This window comes from Tenrec ecaudatus, chromosome 8 (assembly GCF_050624435.1).
Source record: "Tenrec ecaudatus isolate mTenEca1 chromosome 8, mTenEca1.hap1, whole genome shotgun sequence".
NCBI lineage: Eukaryota > Metazoa > Chordata > Mammalia > Afrosoricida > Tenrecidae > Tenrec > Tenrec ecaudatus.
In genome coordinates, this window is record NC_134537.1 from 24,742,297 (window position 1) to 24,764,906 (window position 22,610).

At 45.3% G+C, this 22,610-nt stretch overlaps 1 protein-coding gene across 1 annotated transcript in view; it reads right to left on the reverse strand.

Annotated features, from left to right (window-relative positions):
• Window positions 1-22,610, reverse strand: part of MCCC1 (methylcrotonyl-CoA carboxylase subunit 1) — a 61,703-nt gene that overhangs the window by 16,649 nt on the left and 22,444 nt on the right. The window contains exons 5-12 of the mRNA XM_075556099.1: window positions 17,822-17,943; window positions 17,254-17,401; window positions 17,039-17,160; window positions 14,416-14,527; window positions 10,856-10,937; window positions 7,764-7,891; window positions 2,957-3,140; window positions 573-682 (exon numbers count right to left, since the gene is read on the reverse strand). Of these exons, the coding sequence (XP_075412214.1) occupies window positions 573-682; window positions 2,957-3,140; window positions 7,764-7,891; window positions 10,856-10,937; window positions 14,416-14,527; window positions 17,039-17,160; window positions 17,254-17,401; window positions 17,822-17,943 (1,008 nt within the window). The remainder of the gene's footprint in view (window positions 1-572; window positions 683-2,956; window positions 3,141-7,763; window positions 7,892-10,855; window positions 10,938-14,415; window positions 14,528-17,038; window positions 17,161-17,253; window positions 17,402-17,821; window positions 17,944-22,610) is intronic.

Below are 22,610 nucleotides of genomic sequence, written 5' to 3' on the forward strand. Positions count from 1 at the left end.
GCCAATGTGGTCACAAAAACAGAGCTCAGAGGACAATCACATTAGCAACACACCACGACTTACACATCATGGATTACTAAGAACCCCTTTTATGAAGCTGAACTCATGTGGTCTGGACTCTTCTGCACCAAGGACATGGAATTCTATTAAATGAATGAAGCCACCCATCATGATTTTTTTATTTACTTACAGAGAACAAAAGGCCTGACTGCAGGCTATCCTTTGGTGGCGGGCCTTGTTTACAGAATAAAATTCCTATTTCACTTCATTATAACACTAACCTTGAGAGTTTTGCAGAGAGGCTTCACAAATGTGTAGGGGGGAACAAATCATTGTTGTTTAATTCCATTTTCCCTGTACTTAAGTGAAACCCCAAAGCCCTGAAATCCTAGTCTGACCCACACCAAACATCACCCCTCCTTTCCCCCTACCCCCCAGTGCAGAACTTTCATTTCTGACAGGGACTCAATGGCAAGGAGACAAAGACAATGACAAGTGGGACCCATGGGACAGGACGTGGCTGCAGACACCCAGCGAGCACCAGAGGGCACTGCCGTGGCCCGGTCACTCACATTGTACTGGTGGAGGCAGTACCGCAGCCTCGTCAAGGCCGCCTGGCGGTCCGCGGCCCAGACGACCAGCTTGGCAATCATGGGGTCATAGTGCACCGAGACTTCATCTCCTGGAATTGAAAGGGCTCAGAGTCAGCACTGAGGGGGCATGACAAGCCAAACACATGTGACCAGCGAGACATTCTGCTGGGGCTTGGGGGTACATTTTCTCAATTACTCTAAGCAAAACTCCTGGAAGATGCGGCCATGATCACCCTCTGAGGAAAATGAGCCACAGAGGGGCTTCACCACGTGCCCACAGTCTACGGAGGGTGTGGCTGCCGAAGCGTGCTGGGCCCTCAGATCCAGGATGAACTTTCTCCTGACCGGCTTCTCTGGGTGTCCCTTCTCATTGTGGGGGCTGTGCCCACTCCCTCTACCTTCTCACAGCATGCTCCCTTTGACCCTGGCCACTCCCTTCTCTCTGTACCCTGCCTCCTCAGTCCGGGAGGATTGGCAAGTGCCAAGTGTCATAGCTACAGAGCCACCAAACCAGCGGTAGCTGTCACTGATGTGATGGGTACAGTCCGAGACAACAAGAATCTAGCCCCCACGCATGTTCCGATGGTGAGAAATGGTTCCTGCCACCAGGATGAGGTAGATTATAAGGAATTCTATTGAGGGATCTTTTCCTGATTCAGACAGGCCATGACCTCTGAGAACCCCATGGGATTCACCTACATAATTAAGGGGTTGGATTATACTCTTTCCATTCTCCCTGTTTCCACTCACTAACTCACTCACTCACTCACTCACCAACACATGCTGGTGGGCCTATGCTTTGAGCAAGGCCTGATCTCTCTCTTAAAAATCATATGACCTAATGTGGAAACCAGACAGGGAGTAACAGATTACGATCGTATAAGGGGGCTGCTGAGAGTGGCACGAGGTAAGTGGGGATCCGAGAAGAGGCGAGCCGGGGAGTCTGCCTCCGAAGGCCCTCTGCTCGCCTTTGATGATTGCACTGGAACCACACTGCACCTAAGCGCCTCCGTCCTTCTCTGTTGCACGGACTCTCTTTCCCTCTGTTCTATCGTTCATTCATAAAAAACGACCACATCTCCTTGTGACGCAGCCAGACTCACAGACGATGACAATTTGTCATCAGAATCTGAAATCTTCCCTTTGGCTTTCCGGACACGCTATGTTTGCCCTCCGCCATGCCGGCCACATCATGTTCCCTGCAGTTCTTCAAAGGGACCTTGAGCTTTCTAGTTTCTTCACTGTTTCTAAAAACTGTTATATGAGGGGGGCTTAAAATACACCAAGGAAAAATTCTATTATCGTTTACGTTCATTGTCCCATAAACTTTTCAAAGCCCCCGCCCCTCAGCCTGACGCGTGTCTGCTAACTCAGCTCTCATCCGCCAGTCAAGTTTTCCTCTTAAACTTGTCTGCTCACAGCAGCCTGGCACAGCCTGAGCCCAGAGAACGTCCAGATGTGAGCACTCACCGTCTGCACAACTCCTCTAGCAACTGACAGTGAGTCTGCGGGAGGAAGTGGGGCCCTGATCACTGACGCAGCAGCCAGGCTGCCTGCTATAAATCCTGCTTCCAAGGATGACCTTGGGCAAGTCACTTCACTTCCTTGTGCCTCAGTTTCCTCAGCTCTAAAATGGGGAGGCGAACGACGCCTCCTCCGAGGGCAGTTCTGATGGCTGAAGGAGCCCACACAGGCAAACACAGCATGGGCTGCAGAATGGTTGGGGCTGACCATGGCTGTCAATCATGTGCTTGCCATGCCACGCCTGCGCTGTTCGCTTCGGTTAGCCTATAGTAAGTTTACACCTTAATTCTCCAGTTGGACTTACAGTCTCTGCAAGGCAGAGCCTTGAACACTGTAGACCAGCAGCTCTCAACCTTCCCAATGCTGCGACCCTTTATACAGTTCCTCGTGTTGGGGTGAGCCCCCAACCATAAAATTATTTTCGTTGCTACTTCATCACTGTCATTTTGCTACTGTTATGAATTGGGCAACTCCTGTGAAAGGGTCAATGGATCCCAAAGGGGTCATGACCCACAGGTTGAGAACCACTTCACAAGCAGTAGTCACCATCAGTCCTATCTGGAGCTAGGAAAGTAAAGAAAAAAATCAACAGTAAACTCAGAATATTTCTTGCTTTGCATTGACGAAGTAGGACTGCATTTCAAAACAAGAGGGCGCTGTTTATGAACACCCAGTCGTTCTCTAAAGTATCCATCTGGAAGGACAGAGAAAGGCTAACAATTGATGACAGCCTAATGCTGGACATTTCTGCACGACTCAGAGACAAGACTCTGCCCCCAGAGAAACATGGATTCACCACGGCCAGGACAGCAAGGCGCTCAATTTCCTTCAACTTTTACCTTGTCGGACTCCCGTTTCGATCCGAGTGGAAAGGTCTGCTGGAGGCGTGGAGAGATGGACTAACGGCCCGGCTCCTGGCATGAAGTTATTGCTAGGATCTTCCGCATATATTCTAGCTTCAAAGGCATGGCCCCGCAGAGTGATTTCTTCCTGCCTCAAGGGAATCTGCTCTCCTGCTGCAACCTGGTTAAGAAAAGAGGATGTGCCAGTCAACGCACCGGCCTTGGTCTGTGGTAAACCGACAACTGGGTTGAAAACAGAGCCCCGGGAACGTGTGGCTGGCTCTGCCTATTTGGGTATTAAGCTAAAACAAGAATGGGTGAAAGACAAATAGATGCCGCCTGGGAATATCCCAGTAATTCCAATGTGGCCTTCTGGGCTTTTTAAGTGGAGAAAACAGGCAAACCGGTAACTAGATCACGAAGACAAAGATTGAAGTTGGTTGCGTATAGGCGTAATCAAGGCCAAGCTGTTTTACTGGCAATAAAGGCCCCGTTTCCATCAGAAACATCACCACTCCATTTCCAAATCACTCTTTTGATAGTAAATTATTAGCTGAGGTGGTTTCAGCCACCCCATCTTCCATCGTGAGTGAGTGAGTGAGTGAGTGAACAGGACAGAGAGGCAAGCCTGGCAGCACTCCAGTGTTCCGGCTAGGGCCTGGCACCAGGCACTCAAATGGATGACTCGCATTGTTTATTTCTACGGTGCCTATGCACAGAAGTTGGCTACAGGCACCACGATGACAGATGACACCGCTGTCACTTGAAAAAGGTGACCGGAGGTCACATTGTCTCTCTCCTTTTAACGCTTCCCTGCAAGTAGTTCTGGAAGAGGAGAAAATGACAATTTGCCATAGCAATAAAAATACAGAAACAAACAAACAAAAAAAACCAAACAAAACCCCCAAACCAGCAACAACAACAAAAGCCGCCTAAGTAACCTAGAGAGGCACTGAGTTCCAAAAGGATCATGAAACAGAGTCAGGGTTTCCTCCCTTTGAATTTCTCAGAAAGCTGTAGAACATAGCAGTTGTGGGCGATTAAGGGACTCTCTTGCAAGCCTTTATGGCCGGTGTTTTCAATCAAGAGACTCTGCTGCCACATGGCCTGGGTTTAAATCCTGTCTCTCTGGCTGCTCTGTGGCCAGGGCAACCTTGTTCGCCTCTCTGTTTGACAGACAAATTCCTGGCCTACAGCAAGCACTACCTATGAGTCCAGGTGGTACTGTAGGGTTGAACCTGCAAACTGCAAGGTCGGTGGTTCAAAACCAACAGCCACTCTGCGGCGTAAAGTTCAGGGTAGCTGTTCCCTCCTGTAAAGATCTGCAGCCCAGGGTGACAATGAATTGGAATCGACTCAATGGCAGTGAGTACGGGTGATAGCTAGTCACTCTTCCCTTCTTATCTCTTATAGTGAAACACTTGAATATTTTCTTAAGGACATCGACTTGTCTTAATATAAAAGAAGAAAAAGATGCCCACCTTTCAGCCTATAATTTTATTTCTGTCTAGTTAGTCCTTTTTTGATCTGGCTTTTCGTAGCAGGTCGACTTTCCTCTGAGCTTGCTTCTGGCCTCACCATGTCTCTCTGGGCCCTTGGAGGTCTGTGCATCTGAGTTCTCATTGGCTTGAAAACTGACCAAGCCCATTGCCACAGAGCCAGTTCCGAAGGACTGGAACTCTATGGGGCCGGGTAGAACTGCACCAGGTGTCCAAGGCTGTAGACCAGCGGTTCTCAACCTGTGGGTCGCGATCCCTTTGCAGGGGTTGAAGAACCCTTTCATAGGGGTCGCCCGATTCATAGCAGTAGCAAAATGACAGTGATGAATTAGCAATGGAAATAATTTTCCTGTTGGGGGGTCACCACCACAGGAGGAACTGTACTAGAGGGTCACGGCATGAGGAAGGTTGAGAACCACTGTTCCCAGAAGCACACTGCCATCGCTTTCTCCCGGAGAGCGGCAGGTGAGTTCAAACTTGTTACCTTTTGAATCACAGCGAATAGCTTTTAACCACTAAGCTACCAGGGCTCCACCCCTTGCAAGCTTAGACTTGAATCTTTGGAGTGCACAGCCCTACGCCTTTTCACAGGGTCCACCTGGACACTGCTGACGGCCTGCAGCCGCAGTCCATCTCCTGGACCCTCACACAGAACCACCTCTGGCCATGGAGACGGCCTGGAGCTGGAGCTTGTGGCTCACTGCAGTAACAAGTGCTCTAATTCTCGTTCTCCCTCTGCGTGGAAGCTGGGTGCCAAAGCGCCTTGAACTCTACAAACCTTGTGCACTAGCCCCTCTGATCTCTAGAAGCCCTCTGCCAAAACCAGAAACCAAACTCGCTGCCATAGAGTTGATGGTGACTCGTAGCGACCCTGTAGGGCAGGGTGGAACTGCCCATTGGAGTTTCTGAGACTAACTCCTTCCAGGAATAAAAAACCTCCCCCTTTTGCCTCATAGCGGCTGGTGGTTTTGAACTGCTGCTCAGTGGTTAGCAGCCCAACACACAGCCACTACGCTAAACATTGGGTTTGCTGCCAGGAGTCGCTGTGTTGTGCTTTGCCTTGTACCCAGAAACGCATCTCTTGCCTAAATAAAATTCTGTTTTATCTCGGGTGTAAACACCTTCAATTTTAAGAAGAGCAGTGTACGTCCTCTGGTTCTGGAGACCCAAGTCTATATAACCAGTAAAACTGGCCTTGGACCACAGCCTTCCAGGCATATTTGCCGTTTAGAAGTCCTGTTCCCAGCAGGCCTCCACAGGCTCCGATATGGTGGGAAAAGACAAGTTTTGTTTTGTGTTTGAATAATAAAAAACCTCCTCCTCTTTCTGGAAGGAGCCCTGGTGGCACAGCCATTAAGCACTTAGCGGTGGAGCAAAGCTTGGTATTTTGAGGATGGTAGCAGCCGGCTTCCATAAAGATTACAGCCTTGTAAAACCTACGGGGCTATTCTGCCCTGCCCTACAGGGTCGCTATGAGTCAGAATTGTTCCAAGTGCCCTCTCTCTGGGGAGCTTTGCCAGCCTCTTCTAATTTCGTGGGTTTCAGAATTAAATCCGCTGTTTCCCCTAACATCCAAAAGCTTATGGTTTCTTCGACCCTTAAATGCCTTTCATCGTCCTCGATTTCAAAGTTCTGCACCCTTCTGAATAGGACTTGAAAAATAAAACAAAGAAAGCCAGACTAAAACACCTTCTTGTCCTTGAATTCTGGAAACAAGCATTCTTGCCAGGGTTTTACCAGTCTGCTAAGACTTTTCCTGACACTAACAGTCCGGCTTGTTGTGCCTGCATTTTCTTAGTTCCCAGGCCTATCTAGGGAGGCTCCGGAGAATCTTCTGGCCCAATTAAAACCATCCACCATCCCCAGGGAGCCAGCAAAAGGAAATCCAGCGTCACCCACAGAAGTTCTGCAATGGTCACCACAACCAATGTTGGGCATAAACGTCAAGATCGTCAGGTCTTCTACACAGTAACGTGGAATGTGCTGTGTGGAAATCTGATTTAGCCCAGTGCTTCCCAGACTCTCTAAAGAAAAACTTGTGGACTATACTTTGTCAAACACACCAGGAGTTAAAGCTTATTGTGCCAACCTGGCTGATAAACACAGGTGGGATTAGTTGAAGGGCGGCGAGATAAATGGCTCAGTGAGCCTCGCCTTTTGAGTTCGCGGATCTCTTGCTTTGTGATGGTCGGACCAGGGTGCAGCTGCCTAAGCAGTTCCCTGCTTCAGCTGGAAGGCCCACTGGCAGCTCTGTGTCCATGTACTGCTACAACCGTTATTGGATGATCTTCAGCAAAATTTTACTGGCTTGTGATAGCAATGATTTTGTTCTCTAGTTTGAGCATTTGCTCGAGTCACTCTTCTTTGGAAGGGATACAAATATGGATCTCTTCCAGCCAGGTGGCCAAATTCCCTGGTGTAGATGAGTGAGCGCTTCTAGTGCTTCATCAGCTTGTTGAAACATTTTAATTGATAATCCATCAATTCCAGCAGCCTTGTGTTTGGTCTATCCTTTCAGTGCAGCTTGAACTTCTTCCTTCAGTACCATCTGGTTTATGTTCATAGGCTACCCCCGGAAATGGAAATATCAAATGCAAATGGAAAATCAACTAGTTATTTTTTTAGTACTCTGTATATTCTTTCAATCTCCTTTTGATGCCTTCTACCAACTGTGTGCGCAGAATAAGTTCTATTAAAATTCCTTCCTCTGATCTCACACAGACTGGCGTGCTTCTGCTGTGTGCACTTCGCTGATACCTCACTTAGACGGCTGCTTGTTTTAAGATAAGCTTTGAAGACCCCGAACACTATTCCCCCGGGCAGCTGGACACCATCTGGTTTCTCCATCACACGTGGCTTCAGCACTGAGAGTTTTGGGGATCCCTTCCTGTGGGTAAGTATCCAGCAGAGCTGCATCATAAGAACGGGTTGTTCTAAGGTTAGGGTTTACAGTTCAGCGTGTATCTCAAATCACCTTGATGAACATTTGTCCTGCCTCAACCATCTCAGGATGGCCCGCCTTGGAATCAGGTGACCTCAAGTAGAAGCTGAGTCTTTGTCATGAAATGATATGGTCATGATGGGGTCAAGAGTAAGTCTCACAACCTTCTCATGGCAGCTTACCCTGCTGCCTAAGGGGAAATGATGAATTAAGTGACAGATTAAGAACTTCCCATTTGATTTTTGTCCTCATCAAAACCATCAAGAATTGAATCCTTGCTGGAAATGATGTGTTATTTTAAGAGGCCATAAACAAATCTATTTTCAAGATTGATCTATAATAAGGGAAAAAAATCTTCTCTCACCCTAAGCTGCCACTCTACCAAGTCAGTTCCCGTGATCATTTCAGTAACAGGATGTTCTACTTGCAGCCTTGTGTTCATCTCCATGAAGTAGAAATTGTGCTTTGAGTCCATAATAAACTCCACAGTTCCTGCAAGATAAAATATAAAGGCCACATTATCAAGGGTGTATAATCAGTAGCCAAGCAGAATCACCCAGGGCATATGACATCAGGTTTCCCTGCCACCTTCAGCCAATGCTAAACACTTTGCTCCTCAGAAGCATCTCACATATTGCAGCACACGATTCTCCGTCAAAAATAGGATGTTCAAAAAAAAAAGGACATACATGAAATTTAGCAACAGAAAAGTCTGTTTGAGGTTTCGAGCAAATGGTAAGCCCTGCTTTATGAATCAGGCTCAGCTGTCACAGAAGTGATTTGAGCTGGGACACTGCTTCAGTGCACTGAGGCCCCCCAGAGGCTCCCAGCCTCACAGGTGGCAGGCACCTGATCCACTCTACCTTGAGGACAAAGAGAGAAACCACTCCCTGCCTTCATAGTGTGTGCTTTAGGAAGTTCCCTAATACGTGCCTTGGTGGGTTTCACACTGGGCTGCTAACCAAAATGTCACAAGTTTGAAATCACCAGCTGCTCTGTGGGAGAAAGATGAGGCTTTCTACTCCCATAAAGAGCTACAGTCTTGGAAACCCACAGGGGCAGTTCCACCCTGTCCTACAGGGTCACTGTGTAGGACTTGGCTCAAAGGCAGTGTATGTCGACACCTTACGGAACCTGGTGGCATTGTGGGTTAGGTGTTGTTCCGTTGCTAACCACAAGGTTGGTGGCTCAAGCCTACCAGCCGCTGCTCTGTGTGAGAAAGCTGAGGCTGTCTGTACCCTTCTCGGAGATTCTAGATGGGATCGTTATATATTGGAAGTAACTCGATAGTAATGTTTTTGTTGTTTCCTTTATGCTAATATTTTATCTATTAGCATTCTATAAATCCCTAGGGAAAATTCTCTCAGGTTTATTAAGATATAATTTAAGTCAAAGAAATGAAAGCATTTTAAGTGCTGTTGTGAGGTGCTATCGAGTTGGCTGTGACTCAGAGACCCTGTGCACAACAGAACTAAACACTTGCCTGTCCTGCGCCCCTCACCACTGAGAGGTGTGAGCCCACGCGACAGTCACGGTGTTAACTGACCTCTTTCACTGCCCCTCTACCAAACATGACATCCTTCTCCAGGGGCACAGGACAGGAAACAGTCTCACTAGCCGTGTCCCTGGGAACATTCTGGCGGCGTTTCTTCACAGACGGACTTGTTTGTCCTCTGCTCATCGCTGGCACTTTCTGTATTCTTCATCAGCATTGTAATCACATGCCTGGATTCCTCTCCAGTCTCCCCTATTTAGTATCCCACGTTCACATGCATGGGAGACAACTGAAACCGCCACAGCTTGGGCCGGGCACACCAGTTCTCAAAGTAACATCCGCGCTTTCCAACCCTTGCAAGAGGTCTCGTGCAGCAAATTTACCAACACAGTGCACCACTTGATCTTGACTGCTGCTTCCATGAGCACTGATGATGGAGCCAAGCAAGACAAAATCTTCGACAACTTCAATCTTTTCTCCATTTATCACAATGCTCCTTATTGGTCCAGTTGCGAGGACTGGTTTTCTTCACATTGAGTTGTAATCCACACCGAAGGCTGCAATTCTTGATCTTCGTCAGCAAGTGCTGCAGGTCCTCTTCACTTTCAGGTTGTGCCGTCTGCATGTCACGGTTGTTGGCAAACCTGCTTCCAATACCAAGACTGAACTTTTCTTCATAGAATCCAGCTTCAGCATACAGATGGAATACGTCTGGTGTAAGGATACAATCCTGACGCGTGCCTTTCCTGATTTTGAACCTTGCAGTAGATCCCCTTGTTCTCTTAGCACAATTGCTTCTGGATGCACGTACAGGTTCTGCAGGAGCACAATGAAGAGTTCTGGGATTGCCATTTTCTCACCAGTCTCAATAGCTCGTTAGCATCGTCAGCAAGACACAAATAAACATCTTACTTGTATTCACTGCTTTCAGTCGAGATCCACATGACACCAGCAATGATATCCCTTGTCCCATGTCCTCTTCTGAATCCAGCGTGAGCTTCTGGCAGCCCCCTGACAATATACTGCCGCAACCTTTGTTAGGTTATCTTCAGCAACATTTTATTTGCATGCGTTATTATTAATGGTATTGTTCTACAATTCGAGCATTGTGTTGGGTCACCATTATTTGGACTGGGTACAAATATTGATCTTCTCCTATCAGCTGGCCGCGTAGCTATCTTCCGACGAGCTAGTGCTTTCAGTGCTTTGCTGGCTTGTTGAAACATTTCAGTGGGTTGTCCATCAATTCCTGGAGCCTTGTGTTTGGCAAATACTTTCAGTGCAGCTTAGACTTCTTCCTTCAGCCCGACTGGTTCATGCTAATGTGCTCAACTGTGGCAACAGTGTGCAGTCAAGTGAGCACTACTACAGTCAATATGCGGAATGCTTCCATCATCCGAAAAAGATCCTTTGTTCCCCGTTACAGTCAGTCTTCTCCCCAGAAACTTGGTCCCTAGCTTCCTGTCACTTTAATGTTGCTTTTTTAAAAAAAGATTTTCATTCACATGAAATCATACGCCATATAGTAGTCTACATTTTTTTTCACTGAGCTTAAAGTTCGGTCCGCATATGGTTTTCAATTTGTGGGTCACAACCTACTAGTGGGTCATACAAATCAACTTGGCGATATAATTGGAAATAACAGGGAACAGGAAATAACAAAAAGCACCATACACAACTGGGGTAAATACTGTTGAATGTCAAATAGACGGAGGCTTCAAAGTCTGTGGAAAAATCCCAGTATCTCTCATTGTTTTCCACAAACCCTTGAAGCCCTGTCTTTAGCTAGAAGCACACACTTACATGTATGTACTTGGTCTCGATATGAAATGTCTTATTTACTGTGGATCTGATCAAATGTTTGAGAACAATGGATTTAAATACCGTGTGTGGTTTTGGTCTTCTGAGAAACCCTGCAATTACCGTTTCTTCTCGTCTTCTAAAAACAGATGTTAACATACCTGCACCCACATAGTTCACAGCCTTCGCAGCTCGGACTGCAGCTTCCCCAAGCTTCCTTCTGATGTCAGGTTCAATTCCAGGCTGTGAAAAATATGTTTGAAATAAATCTCCACGAGTGCCTTGGCTTTCTAGCAATTTCTGTGGATATCAAATATTCGATTTCTCTATATCAAATGCTGCATTAAAAAGATCATAAATAGGGCAAAGAATGTACAGATGTGCTTTATACAATTGATGTATGTATATGTATGGATTGTGATAAGAGTTGTATGAGCCCCTAATAAAATGTTTAAAAAAAAGATCATAAAGATAGGAAGCTAGGGTGATACAGTTCACCCTGCCACCACCGTTTAACTGTTGCTAGCCCAAAGCTCCAGGAGGCCTGGTGGCGCTGTGGTTATGTGTGAGGCAACGCACCTAGCGGCCACCTAGGAGACAGGCCTGGAGAGCTGCTCCCACAGGACGACTGCCTAGGAAACCCGTGGGGCAGTGACACTGTCAGGTGGGGCTGCTCTGAGCTGAAGTCAACCTGATGGTACCTAACAACAACCACAACTCACCAAAGCTTATTGGGTCTCCTGGCAGCTTCCAGAAATGATACAGTAAACTTACATGTCTTCATCCCTTGTTCCTACACAACAGCTTTCATGACTGCACTTAAGAATATGGACACTGATAGGATCGCTGAAGACAAATGGGTGCATAAGCAAATGTGGTGAAGAAAGCTGATGGTGCCCGGCTATCAAAAGAGATAGTGTCTGGGGTCTTAAAGGCTTGAAGGTGAACAAGCGGCCATCTAGCTCAGAAGCAAATAAGCCCACATGGAAGAAGCACACCGGCCAGTGCGATCACGAGGTGCCCAAGGGACCAGGTATAAGGCATCATGCAAAAAAAAAAAAAAAGATATAAGTGTGTGTATGTATGTGTATATATGTGTATATGTATATATGTATGTATATATATGTATATATATATCATATTAAATGAAGGGGGAAGTGCAGAGTGGAGACCCAAGGCCCAAGTGTCGACCAATGGAGATCCCCTCATAGAGGGGTTTAGGAGAGGAGATGGGTTAATTAGGGTGTGAGGTAGTATCGATGAAGAACACAGCTTTCCCCCGGATCCTGGATGCTTCCTCCCCCCAACTACCATGATCCGAATTCTACCTTGCAGGCCTGGATAGGACAGAGGCTGTACACTGGTGCATATGAGGGTTGGAGGTACAGGGAATCCAGGGTGGATGATACCTTCAGGACCAAGGGTGTGAGGGACGATGCTGGGAGAGTGGAGGGTGAGTGGGTTGGAAAGGGGGAACTGATTACAAGGATCCACATGTGACCTCTTCCCTGGGAGAGGGACAGCAGAGAAGGGGGGAAGGGAGACTCCGGATAGGGCAAGATATGACAAAACAACGATGTATAAATTACCAAGGGCATATGAGGGAGGGGGGAAGGGGGAGGGAGGAGGGGGAAAAAAAAGAGGACCTGATGCAAGGGGCTTAAGTGGAGAGCAAATGCCTTGAGAATGATTGGGGCAGGGAATGTATGGATGTGCTTTATACAATTGATGTATGTATATGTATGGATTGTGGTAAGAGTTGTATGAGTCCCTAATAAAATGTAAAAGAAGAAAAGAGAAAAAAAAAAAAAAAGAATATGGACACGACATTTCCAATGGGCCCCTTGCTTTCAGGTGGAGAAAGTGATTGGGATCGGGTAGTTTAGTGATTTATTTAGCATAATGGGAACCTTGAGATTCTAAGTTAATGTGTTCATTACAAAATATATGTTAATAAACAACTCTTTTAGCATTTCAAAACACAGTGCTATGTGTGTATGGGTATATGTATATACACATGTATAAACATAAATGTTCTTTTTTAATTTAGCAAAGACTGCTTGAAAATAAACTTTTATTTAAAAAATTTAAACTACTTTATTGTATGCAATTCATACGGATCATACAAATCAATAGTTCAGTCGTCTTAAAGAGAGTTGTGCAATCATTCGTAACATCGACTTCAGGTGGTACTATGCAAGGCTTCAAATAGTTCGTAGATAAATGGAATTTTTTAAAACAGGGACTTTTCCACAAACTTTTGGAAGCTCCCTTGTGTATTTTGCAACAAGTTAACATTTGAATGTGAGGATAAGGAACTAACTAGCCACCTCAGATTCCTGACCTTTAGGACCAAACACTGAAAAAAGCCAGAGGTAAGCACCCTGCCTACAGCAGTGGCCGCAGGCTGTAATGCAATCTCCGCTACATCGTAATGCATTCTCCGCTACATCATCCATGCTCATACTTATGGGTCTGGAAAGCTGACTCTCCTAGGGGAAGATTCGCAGCTATGAGATATAAAGAAATCTTAACATACATTATCATGAGTGGACACGGTCCCTCCAATATCCCCCATAAAAGAACCATGAGATGAATCATTTCTGTCTGGCTGCTTCACAATGCCTAAAGGTTATCTGCAGATAAAGGCAATCAGGTTCTACAGCCAGCCCACCATAAAGTGTAGCAACCCCTGGTTGCTCAGGGGGTTCAAGGTCAACTAGCACTAAGTCAAGACAAAGACTCACCTCATTGCTGGCTTATTATGTTATCCACTTATCATATTGCCTATTGACTATGTGATGTGTTAGCTGTCCACATGCATGCCTTATGAAAGATCTGTAAACCCCGTTAGATATAGCCATTGGGAAAGACTTTCGCGTTCTCAGTCCTGACATGGGATGAGGAGCCCCTGAACCCCGCTGTCTGTCTGTCTTTAATATTTTTCACAATTGCAAGGTCGCTCCTGAGTACCCGTTTGAAGTTCCCCTCACCCTGACAACAAGTCATCCTAGGAAGTCACACAGAGACCAACATAAACCAATTAAGTTGGCAGCCCATGAGGTACAAACCATTACAACACACCCCTGAAAGCTAGAAACTGGGAGGTGGAAATCTGTCAGGAAAGAAAACCTCAAAGATGGTCTACTATACGAGAGTGATAGAAAAGTAAGACTGTACCCTGTCAAAGTCGGAAAACTTTCAAGACAGAAAAAGCATGCTGTCCTGCTGAGCTGTAGCCCCACCCCTCCCTCCCCCACCCAGGTTCACTGTAATGCTAGGGACACAAAAGTCCCCGAGCAAGGGCAACTCTCCCCTTCGCATCATACGATCCAGGACAGAAACACTGGGGAAAGCTGAGAACTATTCAGAAAACAAATCTGGCCAGTTAAGCAGCCCACTCCACTCCCCGAATATTTTAGTGAAGTATAATTCATCATCTGCATTGATATGTATCTCACCATTCCGGGCTCTCACACTGTCAGATACACGGGGCTGGAGTGGACGTTCCCAGGCTTCATCTAGACAGAACGTGGCCCTGTTGTGTCCTCCGCAAGGCAGCGCAGAGCAGGGCTTCACCCCTACCATTACCACTGGGATGTGGTCATCCAGGAGGGGTGAGGGGGTGAGAGGCACCAGTCACAAAGACTGCGGAGATGAAAATCAGCGACTGAGGCCAACGTTGAAAAGACGCTTATACATTTGTTGACAAGGTCCTTACCCCGGGAGCCTCTTCTATGATCTTCTGGTGTCTCCTCTGCACACTGCAGTCCCTCTCGAATAAGTACACAGCATTGCCATGGTGGTCGCCGAACACCTGGACCTCCACATGCCTATTTCACAGCAAGCACACAGGTTCACTGATTGATCACGGACGGCCAATATAAAGCCCACCTGCGAGGCAAGGGGACCAATCCTCCTCTACCGTTACGATGATTTGTTTAAAGTTTAAGATTCGATATTAGAGCTTACAGATTCAGAAACAGAACGAGGGTTACACTTGTAAAAAAGCTCAATGAGAAAATTTCCATTTGGGGATGAACTAAAATAAATAAATAAACCTTCTGAACGGGAACAAAGTACAAACCTCATCATTTGAGGGAGGCGTGGGGAGGAAATTATGTTTTTAAAAGCACAAGATAACAAATGAATTTACATAATCTAAGTTTACACTCACATACATGTATATCCTTTTAGTTCCCCCACCCCCACCCCAGTATAAATAAGTGTGTCTATGTTAAAATAGAACATTAGGGTTAACTTTACTAAAATTTTAATCTCTTCTGTTGTGGTTGAGAATATACACAGCAAACCACAGGACGCAGTTTCTTCAGGAACCAGTGAGAGTAACACTGATGACTTTTCGTTGAGCTGTCTCCTAATTGTAAGCTGTTCCTCCCCCATCAACACAAACTCACTGTCCCACTGAGGTTCCCAGCTAATCTTTCATTAGTTAGGGTGCCTAAGAGGAGTCCAATCAAAACCGAGGCTATGCTGAGACACAATGGCTTCATCTTTTGATGGTGTGGTTCTAGTGGCAATGTTTTTGAACTTACCCTTGTATGTCACGATCGTGGGACCACTGAGGCATGGATAGAAAAGACTGAAGGAGGGAACATAATTTCCAGTTCTCATGGATTGCTTTTATATGGTGTGTCTCACCCCGACCGTATCCGCCCCCTAAATGACTGGTGGGACTACACAAAGGAGCTGTTTATGGCTCACCACGGGGATCGGCCGGTTGGCTAATATTGCAGATAATATGCGTGACCCGTTGGGTGAGACCAAGTAAACAAGATGTATGGAAACTTATCGAGGGGATTGGCTAGTTTGCCCATCCTTCCAGGCCTCACCCCTTGAAGAAAGAAGAGCTGGGCGTGGAGCATGTCCTTTGGAATCAGGGTCCTTGTGCTCAGAACCTCCTAAACCCAGGGGACGAATGCAACACCAGACAAGGCACGAGATGGCAAACGCAGGGCAATGGTGGCAGGGAGGACCAGGAGGCTGGTGTCAGAGGGAGCAGTATGCTTTCCAGCCCACAGAGGGGGCTAGTTACAATGGATGTGCTGACTCACGTGGTGGGAGAGCTGAGAGCCTAGGGCTAAGGCTTGCTATTGGAGTAGGGTGCCTCTGGGCACTTACAGGCGGAGCCAAAGAGCTTTGTAAGGCTTGCATCAGCAGGGCAGAGGTGAGGCTTAGGGCCAGAGGCCTACCTGGGGATGTGGCTGAGAAGAAGCTGTCCTGAATAAAGAACTATATCCTGAGTCATTGCTGATCCTATGCCGACAAGGGGCACTTCCTTAATAAACCCCCGGATTGTGGGTTCTGTGTGGTCACTGCAATGAATGATCGAATCCAGCAGAGAAGCAGAGTGCTACAAGAGGAAAGGCTGGAATCTGAGCTGGTAAAAAAGATTGGCATGACAAGTAGAAAGCAGATGTTTTGAGAATGATGATGGCAACAAATGTACAAATGTGCTTGACATGATGGATGGATGGATGGATGGATTGTGATAAGAGTTGTACGAGCCCCCAATAAAATGATTTAAAAAAATTAAAACGAAAGTCTTGAAAAGAACGATGGCAATATAAGTACTAGTATGTCTCTGATACAATTGATGTACGGATTGTAACAAGAGTTGTAAGAGCCCCCAATAAAATGATCTTTTTTTTAAAAAGTCTCTCACTATCTGAACAATGCAATCCTCTTGTGTGTTTTAAAAAGAGCATGTATAAGAAATACAAATGTGAGCATACAATTAAAAACATTTAAAAAACTTGGAGTGAGAAGGTAATGCCTGACCTCTGCCTCATAGGAATGAGCCTTGAGTGGATGCTGACCCTGATCCAGATGCTCACCTGCCTGTGAAGTTAGATGAAGAGTCCCAACGTTGGAGACCATTCGTGTGGTTATTTAGCTGACATGCAAGGAATGTCTGCCTTGAGCATTATACTCTTTTAGTATTTATCTGTATGGGCGCAAATTGTCAACAGTAGCCCAAACGATGAGATAGGAACCCTAGGGCGCAGTGAATTTATGCTACTGGGGGAGGCTCGGCTCCACAAAGGAGAGAGAATGCAAATCGAAGGATGCAGTCAACGACATGGGCCTGCACCTACAGAAACTTGGGGGGGAGTGTGCTTTCGCTGTGTCTACTCCCAACAATAATACAATACTGGAAAAGGAAGCTATACCTAGTGGTTAAGTCACGGGATAGAATGGGGGATACAGGAGCTTACCTACCACTAATATTCTATATAAGATGTATGCGTTGCCTTTATACTTTAAACAGTTCTGAGCTATAGCATGCATGTGTGCATGCACACACACAGGCCTCATCTCACCTTGGCGTGTCCACAAACTTCTCAATCAGCATAGCATCGTCATTGAAAGACTTCTTAGCTTCTCTCCGGGCAGATTCTAACTGTTCTTGAAATTCGCTTTCTGATCTGACAATCCTCATGCCCTACGGGCGGGAAGATGGATATGGCGACGGCATGGATGAGATCTCAAAGACCAGCATGAAATGAATGGCAAACACAAGCCCGCGGGATCTTACCTTTCCTCCTCCGCCACGGACAGCTTTAACCATGACCGGATAGCCAATCCTCCCGGCATGCTCTTTCAGGCACTGGTCAGACTGGTCCTCGCCGTGATAACCCTCGATCACAGGGACCCCGGCGGCAGCCATGATGGATTTGGAAGTGCTTTAGAATTATGACTGAGAGAGGTCAGTTCGGCGAAGCAGTCCATACAAGAGAAACACAGCCTGGCATTTCTATCGAGCTTGGGCTATAAAATACTGTGGAAGTTAAAAAACGAGTCTATAGAAAAAGAAAGGATTTAGGCTGGGAGAACACATATGAAAAAATCTATGAGTTTTCCTCAGTCTAGTTTTCTATGAAATGGCTCAACCCTGTTTTATTACCCCCACCCCCAGATTGACGAGAAACACTAGTTTTTAAAAAGAAACCCCTTACTAATAAACGATCTTCTGTAACACAATGGGATTTCTCTATGTGGCAGATAAATAAGCTTTTGACAATAAAAGGGTGCAGTTAGAACACCTAGCATAATCCAAAACACACCATTTCACTTGACTTTCATAAAAAGAAATCAACTCATACCTCTTTATTCCCATGTCTCTAATTGCAGATGAAGGAGGACCTATAAAAATAATTCCCTCTTGTTTACACAGCTCAGCAAATTCTGTGTTTTCTGAAAGAAACCCATATCCTGGATGGATAGCCTAAGGGTGAGAGAAAACAGGACACACTTACTAATGCTAAACCGGCAAAGACATGATGCAGGAGCCCCGGGCTGGGATAGGGACATTGTAAACTACCCAAATGTGCTTCCACAGAGATGTCTGAAGCTTATTCAGACTAAAGTTCTGAAGCCTAATCTTTGCCAGAAGAATTTAGTTCGAGATAAAATACTATCGCTATCAGAGTAGATTTCAGAGAATATGATGGGGCTTCAAAACATTTGTGGAAAATTTCCATTATCTTTAAATCTCATTTTTCCATAGTTTTTTGGAGACCCCTAGTATTTGCAAGGAGGAGGAAAAAGGGCTTCAAAGTGGTAAGAGGGGTTTGTTCACTCTGTCCCCGTGTAACGCTTGCCGAGGCTTGACACGATGGTACCCCCAATGGAATGAGCACACTGGCCCAATTAATGCTCTGATCATTAATCAGGTCGCCATTTGCCAAGTGCCTCCTCCCAGAACGAGGCTGACAAGGAAGCAAAGTGGCATCTGAACCGCAAACTGCGACCGTGAATGCTAACGGCCGCGAGCTAAAGTCTACACGCGCTCCAGTGATTGAAGACCCCCCCTCCACCCCACCCAGCCAGACTTTTGACTCAGGGTTCTAACCACTTCTTCGCTTATTGGCTTTCTAGTCCACAAAGAGAGAAACCTGTCACTCTAAAGGTCAGCAGACTATGGAAGAGTAAACACGCCGGCAGCAATCTGGAAGGAGACCGGAGGGCAAAAGCCAACAGAAGAGAACAGAAGGCGGGGAAGATGTAGATGATTTAGCAAAGGGTGAACCAACTCTTTCTAACCTCAGTAGCCCAGAGGGCAACCTTGTTTCCTGAAATCATAATTAAGTATGAATCATAATTATATCCAAGATGAAGTAAAAAGAAGAAAGTTCAGCTAACCCTACTTCCATATGGTGTGTTTTATTATTGAGTTGTAAGAGTTCCTTATATTCAACACATACGTTTTTTTAATACACAAGTGTTGATTTTTATCAAATATTTTTTACATATTTCTCTCCCCGTCTAGTGCTTCTCTTTTCATGTAGACTAGACTGAGACATATGATGAGCTAAGCAGAAAATTTCAAAGGGTAGCCTGAGGCAACAAAATAAAGCATGACAATGAAATGTGTGAAGACCAGAGTTAGAAAGCCCAAGAGAGAAGCCATGTTGAGTATATCTCAAAACTGAAAGAACCAACGAAACATTTCAAGCCCTGAGTTGCAATATTGAAGGAGTCTAAGGGCAGAAACACGGAGTGATGCAGGAAGCATCAAAAAAAGATGGAAGGAATACACAGTCACTTACCAAAAAGAGCTGGTTGGCATTCAGCAATTCCAAGAGGTAGAATATGGTCAAAAAAACAACACCATTGAAGGAAGAAATCCAAGCTGCACTGAAGGAATAAGTGAAAAACGAGGCTCCAGGATTGGATGGAGCACCAATTGAGAGGTTTCAACAAACTGATGCTGTGCTGGAAGGACTCGTTCGTCTATGCCAGGAAAGGTGGAAGACAGCTTGATGGAAGAGATACACGTTTGTTGCCATCCCAAAGAAAGAAAGGTGACCCAGTAGAATGCAAACATGATCAAACAATAGCACACTCAAGTAAAAGGTTGCTGAAGATAATTTTAAAATGGTTGCACATTAACAGAGAGCTGTCACAACATCAGGCTGGATTCAGAAGGATGTGGGACAAAGGTTACAACTGTTGACTTCAGGTGGATCTTGGCTGAAAGCAGAGAATACGAGAAAGATGATTGTGTGTTATCATCTAGGCAAAGGCATTCAAGTGTGTGGATCCTAACAAACGGGGATCACATTGAGAAAAGTGGGAATTCCAGGACACTTCACTGGACTCATACAGAAGGCGAGGCAGGCAAAGAGGCAGTTGTGGGAACAGAATAAGAGAATGCTGCTTGGTTTAAAATCAGAAAAGGGGTGTGCTAGGATTGTATTCCTTCACCAGATTCCATGAGCATCCTGGGAAAATTACCTGAGAAGCTGTACTCTAAGAACATGGCATCAGGATGGAAGGAATGGTCATTAACTTTTTCTTTCTTTAATAAATCATCTTACTCCAATAAAATGATTTTAAAAAGAAAATAAACATACAGAACTGCAAAATAAATAAATAATTTTTATTTGGGACTCTTACAGCTCTTATAACAATCCATACATCAATGGTATCAAGCACATTTGTACATGTGTTGCCATCATCATTTTAAAAACATTTGCTTTCCAACAGCTCCATCCTTCCCCCACCCTCATGAACCCTTGACAAATTATAAATTATTATTTTCATATCTTACACCATTCACTATCTCCCTTCACCCACATTTGTTGTTCATCTCCCTGAGCATGTGTGTTGTACATCAATTATTGCAATCAGTTCCCCCTTTCTCCCCCTCCACTTTCCCCCTACCTTTGTGGTATTGCTACTCCCATTATTGTTCCTGAAGGGTTTATCTGTCCTGGACTCCTTGTTTCCAGATCTCTTATCTGTACCAATGTATGTGCTCCGGTCTATCCGGATCTGTAAGGTAGAACTGGGGTTATGATATTGGGAGGGTGCATTAAAGAACTAGAGGAATGTTGTGTGTTTCATTGGTGCTATGCTGCACCCTGGCTGACTCATCCCTTCCTTGTGACCCTAATGTGAGGGGATGTCCAATTGTCTACAGATGGGCTTTTGATCTCCATTTTGATCTAACTCATTCACATTGATATGATTGTTTGGGGTCTTCTGATGCCTGATCCCATCGACACCTCATGATCACACAGGCTGGTGTACTTCTTCCATTTGGGTTTTGTTACTTCCCTGCTAGATGGCCATTTGTTTAACTTTAAGCCTTTAAGACCCCATATGCTATCTCTTGTAACAGCCAGGCACCATCAGCTTTCTTCACTATATTTGCTTATGCACCCATTTTGTCTTCACTGATCCTGTAGGGAGGGTGAGCATCACAGAATACCAGGTTATTAGAAAACAAAGTGTTCTTGTGTTGAGGGAAGACTTGAGTAGAGGCCCAATGTCCGTCTGCTACCCTAATACTTAACATATGCATATATGTACTTAGCCTATACCTATCATTATGTATTAATTTATTTACCTATATACATGCCTATATTTATACCTCTATGTCTTTTGCCTCCTACTTCTTTCCTCTAATTCCTTTTACTTTCCTCCTGTCCCTCTATTATGTCTGACCTTTATTCGGCTCTCAGTAATTCCTCTTGGCTACACTGCACTTGATCAAACCCCATCAGGCATTCTACAGCCTCCCCACCATTGATTTTAGATCCCTTGTTGTTCCCTTGTTCCTGAATTTGTTGACTTCCCTTTTCCTTCCCCCACCCACCCACCTCCTCCTCTCCCATGTCCCTGCAGAGGCATTTGTCCCATTGTTTTCTCCTCGGAATTGTAAACAGTCCTGCCTATCTTATATACATTGTCATAGGGGGTGTTCTACAAATAGTTCCTGGTCTGTCTGCTGACCCTTATGAATGTTTTCCAATTGAGTCTGATGAGGCGCCAAGTCCAACACTGAAAGACTTCACCAAAAGTAATAAGAGAGCGCACAGACTGGGAAAACATCTTCAGCAATGACACAAGTTTTGATATGTACATGACACAACCTTGCTAGTGGAGAACAAAGAGACCTTGAAGCACCTACTGATGAAGGTCAAAGACTACATCCTTCAGTATATATTAAACCTCAGAATAAAGAAAACAAAAATCCTTTCATCTGGAAATTAGACATTATGATAGAGAAAAAAAACCGAAATTGTCAAGGATTTCATTTTTTACTTGTATTCAGTCAATACTCATGGAAGCAGCAGTCAAGAGATCAAATGAATTTTGCACGGGGCAAGTCTCCTGGACAGGATCCATTCAAAGTTCTAAAGAACAAAGCTGTCACTTTTTAGACAAATGTGTACTGGACCCAAGTCATGGGATTTCCATTCGCATGAACCAGCTGGACAATGAATAAAGCAGCGGGGAGCTGAATTACTGTACCTGAATCATGGCACTGGTGGGGAGTAGTGAAAGCACCATGGGCTTCCAGAAGAAGAAACAAATCCAACTTGGAAGAAATATAGCCAGACCGCACCTTTGAAGCGAGAATGGAAAACTTGGTCTCATATACCAAGCATAAAAGCAATTGCAAGGATGGAGCAGGAACTGGGCAGTGTTTTCTTCTGCTATACACAGGGTTGCTGTGAGTCAGAGATGATTTGATGGCATCTAACATAAGAGTTATAGGTCTATAGTACTTTGAGTTAATATATAAATTGGATACTCAAAATTGGGGGATAAAGGCATGAAGTGGTTAGCTTACAAACTTTCATAGGTGGGGTAACATTAACAGGATTATAGAATTAAGGTGTAGGTGTTACTTAACTGCAATTGTGAGGCTAAAGAATTATGAACAGGTGCCAAGTTGGCAAGGGGTGGATTGAGATAGTTAAGGTTTATGTGCCAACCTGGCTGATAAACACATGTGGGGTTAATTGAAGGGTAGAGAGATAAATGACTCGGTGGGCTTCGCCTTTCAAGTTCTCCGGTCTCCTGCTTTCTGATGGTCAGACCAGGGTGCAGCTGCCTTAACCAGTTCCCTGCTTCAGCTGGCCAGGCTCACTTCCTACA